This window comes from Thermobia domestica, chromosome 17 (assembly GCF_964235325.1).
Source record: "Thermobia domestica chromosome 17, izTheDome1.hap1.1, whole genome shotgun sequence".
Classification (NCBI taxonomy): Eukaryota; Metazoa; Arthropoda; class Insecta; order Zygentoma; family Lepismatidae; genus Thermobia; species Thermobia domestica.
The window spans coordinates 162514089-162528028 of record NC_137470.1 but is presented as its reverse complement, the minus strand read 5'-3'; the positions used below and the strand labels follow the sequence as shown (position 1 = coordinate 162528028).

Genomic DNA, 13940 nt, shown 5'->3' with positions numbered 1-13940 from the left:
CTACTTCTAATAAAAATTTGCGAACAATCAATGAAAGACTACTTTTGTTGCTATAAGGAAACTTACTAATTACCAAGATGATTATATCATGTAATGGACCTGGTATGGACCTTTATCATGCTATCAACCTTTTAATTATATCATGCTATCAACCTTTAAATTATATCGTGCTATGGACCTTTAAATTATATCATGCTATGGACCTTTAAATTATATCATGCTATGTACTTTTTAATTATATCATGCTATGGACCCTTAAATTATATCATGCTATGGACCTTTAAATTATATCATGCTATGGACCTTTAAATTATATCATGCTATGGGCCTTTAAATTATATCATGCTATGGACCTTTAAATTATATCATGCTATGTACTTTTTAATTATATCGTGCTATGGACCTTTAAATTATATCATGCTATGGACCTTTAAATTATATCATGCTATGGACCTTTAAATTATATCATGCTATGGACCTTTAAATTCTATCATGCTATGTACTTTTTAATTATATCATGCTATGGACCCTTAAATTATATCATGCTATGGACCTTTAAATTATATCATGCTATGGACCTTTAAATTATATCATGCTATGGACCTTTAAATTATATCATGTTATGGACCTTTAAATTATATCATGCTATGGACCTTTAAATTATATCATGCTATGTACTTTTAAATTATATCATGCTATGGACCCTTAAATTATATCATGCTATGGACCTTTAAATTATATCATGCTATGGACCTTTAAATTATATCATGCTATGTACTTTTTAATTATATCATGCTATGGACCCTTAAATTATATCATGCTATGGACCTTTAAATTATATCATGCTATGGACCCTTAAATTATATCATGCTATGGACCTTTAAATTATATCATGCTATGTACTTTTTAATTATATCATGCTATGGACCCTTAAATTATATCATGCTATGGACCTTTAAATTATATCATGCTATGGACCTTTAAATTATATCATGCTATGGACCTTTAAATTATATCATGCTATGTACTTTTTAATTATATCATGCTATGGACCCTTAAATTATACCATGCTATGGACCTTTAAATTATATCATGCTATGGACCTTTAAATTAAAAGTACAACTACCAAAATATTCGTTTTCTTGTTTATCGTTCCACAATTATTCACTGAGGCTACGGAAGAGGATCATAAGATGGATAATGATGGTAGAGTGAAAGAATGGGAGGAAACTGGAGAACCCTGAGAAAACCCACACAGTGTTTGTCCACGGCAAATTTCCGTTGGTACGATGTGGGTCCTAAAATATTAGTCACTATCACCTTATTAAACATGGTGAAACGGGGAACACAAAAAATATGATAGAGATTTGATCTTCCTAAATTGTTAAAGAATGCTTCATAAGTTGTCTTTCTCCTTTGTTTTTTCCTGAACAATACGAACGGAAAAGTTTCCTGCTACACTATTACTATGCAATATACAGGGTGCTTCAAAACAACACCAACAACGTTTGGGAGGTGATTCGTGACATCAAGATAAGATGAGAAGTATAGACCAACCTGGGTACACAAATGTTTCCTTTCGAAGTTACAGGCTGCCAAAAACGTGAAAAAATGGAACTTAAAGGTCCATAGATCTAATACTATGGAACCTACCGTAGTACCATAGGATTCTGAAACATGTATTTTAGGATAGTGCACATATTAGTTCCTAAGTGAAAGCTTGACCCGACTACGGTAGGTACCATAGTTTCGAAGCTATGGACCTTTAAATTTAATTTCTTCATGTTTTCGGCAACCTATAACTCGAAAAGGAATCATTTGTGCACCAATGTTGGTGTATACTTTTTGTCTTATTTTGGTGTCAGGAAACACCTCCCAAACGTTGTCGGTGTTGTTTTGAAACACCCTGTATACATTATTAAATATACTGTTTTGGGTAAGTCCTGGGCTGATGAGATTTTTAGGTTTGGGCCTGGGAATGTTTCTTCAACGTTTTCCGATCTTCAGTTTCCTCTTTTAACTTCCAATATTTTCTTCTATTTTTCAAATCATCGATCAATTTTGTCCTTGCTATTCTCCCTTTCCTTCCATCTTTCCATCTATGTTCGGTATGAAGAAGACAATTTCTTCACAAGATGTGTCCAATCCAATTCGTCTTCCTACCAAGAATTCTGGCTAAAACCGTCCTCTTCTCTCCTATCCGTTTTAAAACATCTTCGCTGTTAGTCTCTCTCTCTCTCTCTCTGTCAATTTAATGTTTTCCGTCTTCATCCAATACCACATTTCGAAGCTTTCTAAATATTTCTTCTCTAATTTCCTTATGTTCAGGTCTCTGAGCCAGATAGTTCAATACTTCATATGTATATAGTACATCATAATTATCCTTAACTTTGATTTCCACAAGGTCTTTGAGCCATGAAAGTAAAAGCGAATACTATGACAGGAACCTACTCTTCATTCCACATAAGCTGATGGGCAATCAAAACAAATCCCCCTACTTCCCCTCTTTGTTTTTATGAAAAGGAGAAAGGAAGTCACTAAATTGACTCTTTGTAAGATAGAGCATTGGATAAAATCTAAAATTCTACCTTGATTCGCTCAACTTCATGTCGCTGAGAAGGGATTGTTATTTGTTTTAGTCACTATCAATGCATATTACCAACAACAACTGTATTTAGTTCTCGTCTTTTAAAGAAGTATTGATTAATATTTACGGAACAACGTAGTCTAGTGGCTATAGCGTTGAACTCATGTCCACTCGAATCCCCGACCGGTGCTACCCAACCCATCAGGCAATTGCCCATCAGCCAAACTGGGGAGTCATGCGAAAACAACACGTGACGACCACTAGGTCTAGAAAGCGCCTGATGCGCCTGTTAGGGACATTGCAGCGCGCTGAGTTCGTGCGCGTCACTAGGCTAGACGTAGTTCAGCCGGTCACTAGCAGATGGCGCTGGAGTAGGCTTAGGCTCACAAAATGGGCTGTTACACTAAGTGCTGGTGCTGGTAGTGGTATTGATTATTTATTAAGGATTTGATTTGAAATGTATATTTGAATTGAGTTTTTATAAATGAAAGCTGAAAACTAATCGTTTAACATGAGAATTCGTTTTATTAGTTTCGGACATGGTACTTCTTTTAAAAAACATTTGAAGCTTCAGTGTTAGCATTCTGATACTGTACACATTCATTTATACTGAATCAGCTTTTGGGTTGCATATTAATTTGAAATTGTCGTACGAATACATTAAGTATGCATACTCTTTCAATTCCCAACCCGGAGGCCGCGGTGGCTCTATGGTAGAGTGTTCACCTCTGGTGCTTGCGGTCCCGAGTTCGATCCCAGCCCCCGCCAAAGGAACCTTGTGGTGGACAAACACCGTGTGCATGGGTTTCCTCGGGGTTCTCCCGTTTCCCCCACTTTCACCATTTCACTCATTTCTCATCATCACCGTCTCATTTAGCCTAACCGGCATAAACGTGGGACGTAAAACTCAAAAATTGCATTTTCAATTCCGAACCCTATAATCGTTTGCTATTTGTAATATAAAATCCATTGATTATTAATTACTAATTTAATATTATTTGAATCAATATTTTGAGTATGTTGTCTTGCACCGAAAAAGCTTTTTCGATTATCCTTTTTTTTCCTGTTGTCTGTGCTTATGCCATCTGGCGGGAATTGCCAATGCAACCGATGGGTTCCTTCTATAGGCGCTCGTAGTTGTGCTGGAATATCCCCTGGGAAGAACTAAAAATTTTCTAGTCCGCTGTTGTGGTTATACAGTGGCATTATTATACCTAGTTTCTGAATTCTAAAATGAATCCGTCATTTCACAACCACTAACTGCTAAATACGCGAGAAATGTTCAATTCAAGATCTTAGTAATAGCAACTCGAACCACGATCCTCTCACACTAGAAGTGAGCGCTTTACCACTGAACCGCCGTATCGTTTCAATCCGTGCTTGCAAGCTATATTTAAATTAATTTTTGTTTCCAGTTGCAGAAACTAATTTCAGTGACAATTTAGTGTGTTTGGCAACACTTCGTGGACAATTTTTGTTTTCATGACTAGATTTATATTTCCCCCTTTTTTCTTAATAGTAAATACTACATCTCTCCCCTTACATATTTTTCTTTTTTTTTAAAAAATTATATCGGCTCATCTATTTTTTTCTGGATGCTCCCCCTTTCTTTATTCTTATCATGACTCCGTAAATGTTAATTTTGACTTTCGACCTCCCGTAATGGTCATTAGGAGCGCTGCTGTGTTCGGCCCCGCCTCTTGAAAAAAAAAGGGTAGCAAAAGAGGGGGAGAAAGCCACCCTTAGAATAAAAAGAAGATAAAAATGTAACGTGTAAATGATTTTGTCGAGGGTTTTCGGTCTGTTGCGTCCTTGATTGTTGTGCAAAGTGACCCTTAGATCTGAAGTTCATTTATCATGGTTACTTTCACAACGCAAATTAACACACTTATTCTTTTCTGATTTGCAAGGGAAAAGAGTTTATTATTACTCTATATAACGATGTCGAATATTACGGAAAGTGAAGCTTAAGTACTGCTTTAAGTTATCCATACCTGAAAAAGAAATTTCTCGTTTATTCTTGTACAGTCACGTGGAAAAGTGTTTTATATTTGATTTTTGTTTAGGAAAGCTAAAATAAGCATAACTGATATCATAGTTTGTGAAAGGCTATGCCTTTCCAGATTAGTTTTAATTTAGTGAAACAGGTTAGAACGGAAGACGGAGGACATGGACGCAGTGACGTAACTCAGGGGGTAAAACGGGGCTTGTGCCCCGGGCGCCGGATTGGGGGGGCGCAAAACTAGACAAATATTTATTTTCACTATAAGACAAAAGAAGTAGTTTTAGTAAACTAAAGATCATTAAAAAAAATACCTCAGAAACTTAACAGGACAACAGCGGCTCACCAACCTTAGCCCTTTCAGCCCTGATTTTATTTTTATTTCGTCTTATTATTCTTTATGACTTAACAAATGAAATACAACCGTCAATTTGTTTGCGAATGTCATACTTAGAGAATTATGGATGAAACATTTTGGGTGCACTAGGGTTGAAATACGTATGTAAAATCCAAAATGGCATTAGTCCAAAAGATCATAGTGATCTACATAGTTTAGAAACTCAAAACACATTACTAAAGCAGAAGGAGGATTTATTGCAAATAGTTTGTTTCGCCAAGAATAAAACAACCCACGTATCTGAGCTTCGTCCATTGTGATAGCCCCTGCATGTACTCTAAAAGAAATGTGCGTAGCTTCCTGACAACACATGAAAGCACCAGAGAAATAGCGGACAGTGATTTAGACAAGTTCAAAGAATACTGACATGAAAACCCAGCCATTTTGAATCCTACAGAGTAATTATATTAATCTTAACATATTGATTGTACACAAATGTTACCACTGGGTCTGAAAGGGTTAACATCATATCCATGGAGCATAAGTTAGCCTCAAAGCTATCTTTTGAGGACATTGTAGAAACTTTCGCAGCCAAAAGAGCCCACAAAGTTAAATTTTAATTCCAGCTTTTTGCGTTTTCGTTTAACTTACATCCATTTAAGAGTTTTGTAAAATGTCTGAGTATAATACTAGAGACAACAGCTTGACTGTTTGTCATAATTGAATATTCTGTTCTGAAATAGCATACTGTTTATTCATTCAACACATATACACATCCCGATATGATTCAAAAAATATTGTGATTAGCAGTTCTTGTGATAAGACTCTGATGCAAGATTATACTCTCAGATTATTTGGCAATCAAATATCTTTAATTTGGTATTTTATCTGGTATTAAAATTAAATTAAATACTACAATTTTGAAATCAAACTTTAGCACTTGAAGAAAAATGGAATAGGAGAATTACTGTTTGATGCGAATATCAGGTGTAGTCAGGGAGCATTTTGCTTTGGTTGGTTAGTGGGGGAAGGTGCTAAGACGACTTCTTGCCCCGGGCGACAACTAGCTTAGTTGCGTCGCTGCATGGACGAAACAAGGACAGGGCTAGGGGTCCTAGCTCTCCGCTAGAAAACTGTTGCCTACTCTAGAATACCCCTGAACATCTGGTAAGATTCTTTCAATTCTCTCAAGTAACGAGCCATAGCCCAGTACCACGCTTATGGCGGAGGGTATTTTTCCCAGAAGAAACAAATTCCCCTTGGGAAATTTTGGGCATTGGAACTACGAGCAACATCGGAACTGGGGAACTTTAAGAAAAAGTCATTGTGAGACAAAGTCTACAAATTTAGTTTCGTATTCTCGATTTTGAACTCTGAAAGTTTATCATACATGCTCGATGTAAATGTGATCAACTATATTTTACATTGTTTTCTATAACTATACTCCCTAAAGGGATCTACTGACACTACGACAGCTGCTTCTTAAAAGTATTGTATAGAGAGGCTAATTCATTTATATTGAATCGAATTTGAACGTGACCCTTACCAATGAAATACCGTGTTTCCTCCATCGCTTGTGTTTGATCTGCAGACATTCGAATTGACTATTGCCCGACATCGAAGTTTCCATTGCAGGACACTGTGTTGCTGCTGTACCATGGGTATTGCATTCCACTCCTCTTTACAGGCTTTTCACAGGCCGGAGGCCATGCGGACTGGAGGAGTTCGAAAGCACAATAGTCCATTGGGCTGGCATCCGGACTCTTGACAGGGGTGTCAGAGAAAGGAATTGTCGAAATTCCATTTTCTGTCCCATAGAGCGTTAGAAATCCTGCAGTTACTGTTTTTGCTCAGCCACATGTCACAGTTTCAGGACGTGTACACTGGCCTTGCGAACGCTCGCGAGGTGCAAATCCCTGTGAATGAATGACGTGGTAGATTCTCACCTGCGATGTGTGGCGTTTGCCGGCCATCGCATGCTATGGGGAGCATTTTCGGAGTTTTGCTATACGCCGAACCACATGCAATAACGTGGAGGTCATCTTCACGGGAGACCGGCTTCTAGCTGCTTGCGTCGATGTGATGGGCCTAGGTCTCCATGCAGCATATTTCCGTATAATACGATTCACAGTTACACGATCTACACGAAAATCACGCAATTGACACATTTCTAGTGCGAATTTATCGTCAGAGAAAGCCATAATGAACCCCTCGCAGAATTTGTTCAGTTTCAGTGAAATCGGACTAAGGTCGGCAACACTGCTCTACGGCTTCACTAACGATATACTGTTGCTTATCTCGTGACAGTTAAAGAGCGATGGCTTGCGCGTGCGCAGTACAGTAGCACATTGACTTCGGCTCAGTATAAGTGAATCAACCTCTGTATGATATTGTAAGTACTATTATTTTTATTGAACTGTATCTCTTTGAATGCTACATTCTTACTTATTTTATTAATTCATTTGATTGCTTTTGTAATTCCAGGTTCGGGCCAGATCCAATTGTGGCAATTTCTATTGGAACTTCTTTCGGACTCCTCGAACGCAAACTGTATTACCTGGGAGGGCACAAACGGAGAGTTCAAACTCACAGATCCTGACGAAGTAGCACGAAGGTGGGGCGAACGGAAATCGAAACCCAATATGAACTACGATAAATTAAGTCGAGCACTCAGGTAAGACAACAATGATTGCATTTAATTAATTTGTTATAATTGTGTTCTTATTGCTATATTAAGAGGAATATATATATATATATATATATATATATATATATATATATATATATATATATATATATATATATATATATTTTTGCGAATTATTCAGTGTGGTTTCGTTCACTAGATTATTGCAAAAGACAATATGTAGATAGAACATTGAAAAACATACCTGATCTGGCTTTATAGTAGTCGCTCGGCTACCGTGTCTGCAGTCTGTTGAAATTATTTTCAGAATACCATACTCTTGCGCAAGATAATGTGACACAGTTTATAGTTTATATTTTTACGAGTGCTTTTTCCGAAAATAAGTCTCAGCTGCACCGCCAAGAGAAACTTTGGATGTTTTTCAGAATGGTAGATGGTACTTTAGAATCGAGAGGCGCTCGACGAAGAACATACAGTAAATGGTCGATAGGCGAAAATGAAATGGAAATAATAAATTCTAGAATTTTTTAGAGAGTGGGGGTAGGTGGAGATTAGGTAAGCATATATACAGGGTATTTGACGACACTCCATCCCGTAGTTTGGCTCCTTCTAGATCTCCTGCGGCTTGGTCTGGGAAGTCTTTTTTGTCCAGCAGTTGGCGTGCAGAGTTTTTTATAGTTTGTACTTCTAGCCTAGAGGTGGTTGTATCTCAGACTGAAGTGGGAACCTCGAACCGTCGGTGATCGAGTCCCTAATGTACTGGTTGTCTTATCATCTGAGTGACTCTTGTTCTACCGGCTCCCGTGCTAGAGGCTACTCCAAGAAACAATGTATATTTTCGACTAACCGACTGATTGTCTGACTCTACGACAGACTATATAATTTTTTCGGATTCTCCTTGGGTTTTAAGCCCAAACTTGTTACTGCGAGATTGATGTTTGCGGTAACCGTTATGTCACCAGTCTTTGGCGTCACAGAGGTTAGACAATTATGAGGAAGGAGCTCTTTCTGTTTTATTATACAAAAAGAAACATTGACACAATAGTTATATAATAAAAATAAATTTTAAATAATTTGGAAGAAAAAAATACTAAGATATGAAGGAAGAAAACATTACACGAATTCCCAGAATGTTGACATGTTACTGCTAAAAAACTAATTTTCCTCGATTTCAATATTCCTTATTCTTTAAAAGTCAACTACGCATCATTGGATAACTGCAAAAATCTTAAAAATAATTATAATTTTCATATACAACAAAATAAATTCATGTCTGTTTGTGTCCACAAATCAATCAATAGTTTATTGGTTCGATACGGAGACTGATCAATAAATGATAATTTCCAATATCTGTAGAATATTTTGTTTGAGGAGATACTCCAAAATGTTCCCACTCTTGAGGAGAAACATATAGTTAAACTACTTTTTTTATGTTGTTAAACTATGGCTACCATTGAAGTTTATTACTGCTTACCTTGAAACTACGTATAACTTAAATTATGAAAAAGGTGCCGCGGTGGCTCAGTGGTAGAGCGTTCACCTCTAGTGCATGGGGTCCCGGGTTCACACCCTGCTCCCTCCAAGTGAACTTTGTGGTGGACAAACACCGTGTGCGTTTGTTTTCTCGGGGTTCTCCCGTTTCCTCCCACTTTCTTAATTCCATCATTTCATTCATTACTCATCATCACCGTCTCCTTTAGCCTAACCGGCATAACCGTGAGATGTAAAACTTAAAGATTTCATTTAATTTTCATTTGAATTATGAAATCGACCAAAGGAAACTTTTATTACTAATCTGTGTTATATTTTCTGCAGTCTATAGATTGTACATTCTGAATCTTTAGTTCCAATCGTACACAATGAGAAGGAAATTAAAGATAGGTCTAAACCAAGTATGTGCAAGTTGAAACAGGGGGTGGACCAATCGAAGAGGAGTTACTGGTGTCGAGGACCACATATGAGACAAGGTATAACATTTTTATAATAACCGAATGGCCATATGTAATGGAGAAACTCATTTAACGCATACTAGCATAACAAGAACTCAAAATCTGTTATAATTGTAATCAAAATATTTATTTATTTACTAAAGAAAGACAGTAAAAATTCATTTATTTATCATTTTGGTGGGGAATTTCATTCTTCATTTTCTCAAAGAGTCTCTCAATGTTCCCTAGTACACCGGATGTTCCAACGCGGATGATGTTTTCCAAAGTGGACATCAGTTATCCAGAAAATATTTTCAATTCAGTTTAAGATTAGGTAAGAAGTATATTTTCAATAAGGGGTTAGACAGGCCGAATGAAAGGGTTCAGTGGGCCAGGACTGGTTCGGGGGCCGGCTGTAGCACATGACTGGTCTAAACGCTGTGCAACAGCTATTTAGTAGGAAATCCAACATGAAAATTAACAAGACCGAAACAAAAGTTATGAGATGTATTAGAAAACAAAGAAAAATTACTAAATTAAGAGACCACTCAGTGGTAGAAGTGGAGGAATTATGTTACTTGGGGAGTAAAATAACGACCGATAACAGGTGCAAACAAGATTTAATCCTCGGACTACCAATTGTAAGAAATTATGTTATTGCAGAACATGTTTAGCTAAAGCATATACCTTACGGTCGTTCAAATTGGACGTGTGTGAGTATCATAAAATTTGCTATTTTAAGTTGATGGGCACAAAGTACCCCTCCCCCGTTGGTAGGATTGTGACTGACATTTAGTAGTCTCCATCCTAGATGGCAGTATAATAAAAGCAGCACCCCGCCTTTTCTGAATTTGGCGGTAAGTCTTGTGCCATGTACTGTTCATTTTAAGAGTTTCACGTTAGTGTATATCATAACTTTGCTATTTTAAGTTGGTACACACAAAGTAAACCCCTCCCCCGTTGGTAGGAGACATTTAGAAGTGTCAATTGTAGATGGCAGCGTAATAAATATCTGTTAGTATCACACTATGTAGTGTTCACTTCAGTATCTGTAGCTTTTTGTGAGAGTTTCTAAGAGTGTTGTTTCTTTCGCGAGATATATTTAATATTAACAGATGGGCACAAAATACCCACCGTTGGTAGTCCGTGTTATAAAAAAAATACCTAGGTAATTCGAGGGTTAAGACCCAGAAGATGAAGAAGAAATTCAAAGAAAAACAGAAGCTCCTAAGCCGAAGTATCGGCTTTGGACTGAAGAAAAGGCTGATGAAAGCATATGTGTGAAGTAGGTAGAGACATCAACACCAGGAGAAGAGAAAAAACGGAGAATGTAAGCCTTTTGAAGTGTGAAGTTATAGAAGAATAATGAAAATTACATGGACGGACAAGGTATCAAATGGGAGAGTATTAGAAATGGTAGAAGAGAAAGAAAGAAGTATACTGAAAGACATTTCGGAAAGACGAGATAGAATAATTGGACGAATTATGAGACATAGAGAAATCACGATAATAGCTATAGAGGAAATAGCACAAGGAAAATACTAAAAGGAAGGCACCTTTGAAATACACGGACCAAATAATAGAAGACATAGGGCAGCAAGGCTACAAAGAAATGAAAAGTCGTGGTCCAGGATAGGGAAGGGTGGATAGCTGCGTCATTTCGATCGAGATACTGATGACCTGAAATGATGATGATAATGATGACTCTCTCTTCTCTTCTTATTGAGCGCCGTGTGGACTTTGTGGTGGACAAACACCGTGCTCGTGGGTTTTCTCGGGGTTCTCCCGTTTCCTCCCACTTTCTTCATTCCACCATTTCACTCATTTCTCATCATCACCGTCTCTTTTAGGCTAACCGGCATATTGTGGGACGTAAAACTTAGATATCATTTAATTTTTTCCCATCTTATTGACAGCTTCTATTATTTGTTTTTCTTCACCTTTCCGGTCTATTTATCTCACGTGTTTACAAACCACGCTGTTTTTCCTCTTTAATTTAACATCGTCGTGATATTGTTTAATCCTCTCTTCCAACCTCTTGGCTTTCCCTCCTTATGTAATTCTTATTACATTCTTAACACTTAATTTTATAATACAATACTCCTCTCCTTACTTTAGTGTGTCTCACTTTATTTTCTCTTCTTCTTCTACAGTAACCTCACTATTTTTCTACCTAAGCAAGAATTTTAGGAATGATTCAAAAGAATGGATCAAAAGATTGCAATGTTGGTCAATAATTAATTTTTTGGATCAGGGGCCACAAAATTATTGAACGGCACCTAAATCAAGTGATTTTTCCTTTAACGGAATAAGCATATTATACTGAGTTAAAAACTAGTTCTGGTTTGACTACACTATGCAGTTCTCCATATATAAGGCCTACAAGAAAATTTTTGCCTAAAATTTATTGGATCTTTTGATCCAATAAGACATTAAAACACGGGGGAAAAACACATTGGATAGGAAGAGAAGAGGTATTATTGAATTGGAATTTAAAAAAAAATACAATTGTAAAAAATGAAAGGAAGAATCTTATTTGTTTTTAGAACTAATATTATTATTATTATTTTCTAAAATTGTTCTTAAATTGTACTTCCCTAATGTCTGATGAAGGTAATGGTATTATTACCGAAATTGGAACACAGATTAATAATAGTAAGTGTTTGGTTTGGTCAGATGTTATTTGTATTGAAGACTCAAGATACAGATGCAGTATGTTCCATGATATCTTTCGCAAAAAAAAAAAAAAAAAATTGATTGCCTGCATACATAATCTCTACATAATCTCTAGTGCTTGAGGTAGGGTCAGCGACGTAACTAGGTTAGTAGTCGCCCAAGTCAAGAACTCGCCTTAGCGCCCCCACCCATTCTTGACCAACCAAAACAAAACGCTCCCCGACTATACCTGATATTCACATCACACAATAATTTTCCTATTCCATTTTTTTCTTCAAGTGGTAAAGCTTGATTTCAAAGTTGCACTACATACTTTAATTTTAGTACAAGATAAAACACCAAACTAATTAATATTTGATTGCCAAATAATTTGATTTGAGTTGGTTTTAGTTTAGCGTCCCTTTCAGCAGCAAGGCTATATGAGACGTGGACCTACTGATTAACGTGGAATCCGAACCACATGAGCTCCCGCCGGGAATCGAACCCGGGTCTCCCACGCCACCAAATAATTTGAGAGTAGCATGTGGGATACATTCTTACAGTCTTATCATAGTAACTGCAAATCAAAATATTTTTTGAATTATATCGGGATGTGTATATGTGTTGAATGAATCACTCAGTTGCTTTAGAATAGAATATTATGACAGTCAAATTATTTATGACAGTCAAATCGTTGTCTCAAGTGTTATACTCAAACATTTTACAAATCTCTTAAATGGATGTAAATTAAATGAACACACAAAAAGGTGGAACTAAAATTTAACTTCGCGGGCTCTTTTGGCTCTTTCCGGGCTCTTTTAACTGCAAACGTTTTTACCATGTCCTCAAAAGAGAGCCTTGAGGCTAACTTTTGCTCCATAGATATGATGCTAAGGTTGGTGAGTCGTTGTTGTCCTGTTAAGTTTCTGACGTAATTTTTTTACAATCTTTAGTTTACTAAAATTACTTTCGTTACCTTATAATAAAAACTAAGTATTTGTCCAGTTTTGCGCCCCGACAATCCGGCGCTCATGGCACAAGCCACGTTTACCCCCTAGTTACGTCGCATGGTAGGGAAAAGCTATAATAAGACAGAGAGATTTTTTTACCCCCGCTACTATTTAAAGCAACATGTTCAACAAAATTTTGTAATAAATAAATAAATGCAATAAAAATAATTTTAATAATCACAATAGGTAAGGTCAATTAAAATCTCCCGTTAAAAAAATCTTACTCTCAACAGCACTGTAAAAACTGTATAGTTGGAATAACCCAGAATTCTGGGTTGAAAAAGTGACAACCACGCCGTATTGTCTTAGAAATCAGAAAATATGGTTATAATAACAATACGAGAAGTCAAAACTAGTAAAAAATAAAAACCTCTGGCTTGACCTGGATTCGAACTCACGCCGCGTGGCTGTTAAGCGCGTGCGTTATCCACCAGACCAACCGGAATCTTAGTTTAGGCTGTGTGATAACAAGAATTACAGCATACTTTGGAAGCAATTTTTAGTCACTGAATTTAAAACAAGTCACTTAAAAAAACTAAACCAAACCAAACATCACCCGGAATATTGAATCAATGCCATTAAAAGCTAGTTTAGTACAGCAGCTATTTATCAATGTTAACGTATGTTTTGAGAGAAATTTTCTTCACTCTTGGCGAAGTGCACTGCAGTTCACTCAGTACACTTCGCCAAGAGTGAAGAAAATTTCTCTCAAAACATACGTTAACATTGATAAATAGCTGCTGTACTAAACTAGCTTTTAATGGCATTGATTCA

The 13940-nt window shown here is 36.7% G+C and overlaps 1 protein-coding gene across 6 annotated transcripts in view; it reads left to right on the top strand.

The window, feature by feature from the left end:
• Ets65A (DNA-binding protein D-ETS-3) overlaps nt 1-13940 on the top strand; it is a 692236-nt gene that overhangs the window by 637793 nt on the left and 40503 nt on the right. For all 6 annotated transcript variants that reach the window (XM_081744528.1, XM_081744529.1, XM_081744526.1 and 3 more), the window contains one exon: nt 7411-7600. In XM_081744528.1, the coding sequence (XP_081600654.1) occupies nt 7411-7600 (190 nt within the window). The remainder of the gene's footprint in view (nt 1-7410; nt 7601-13940) is intronic.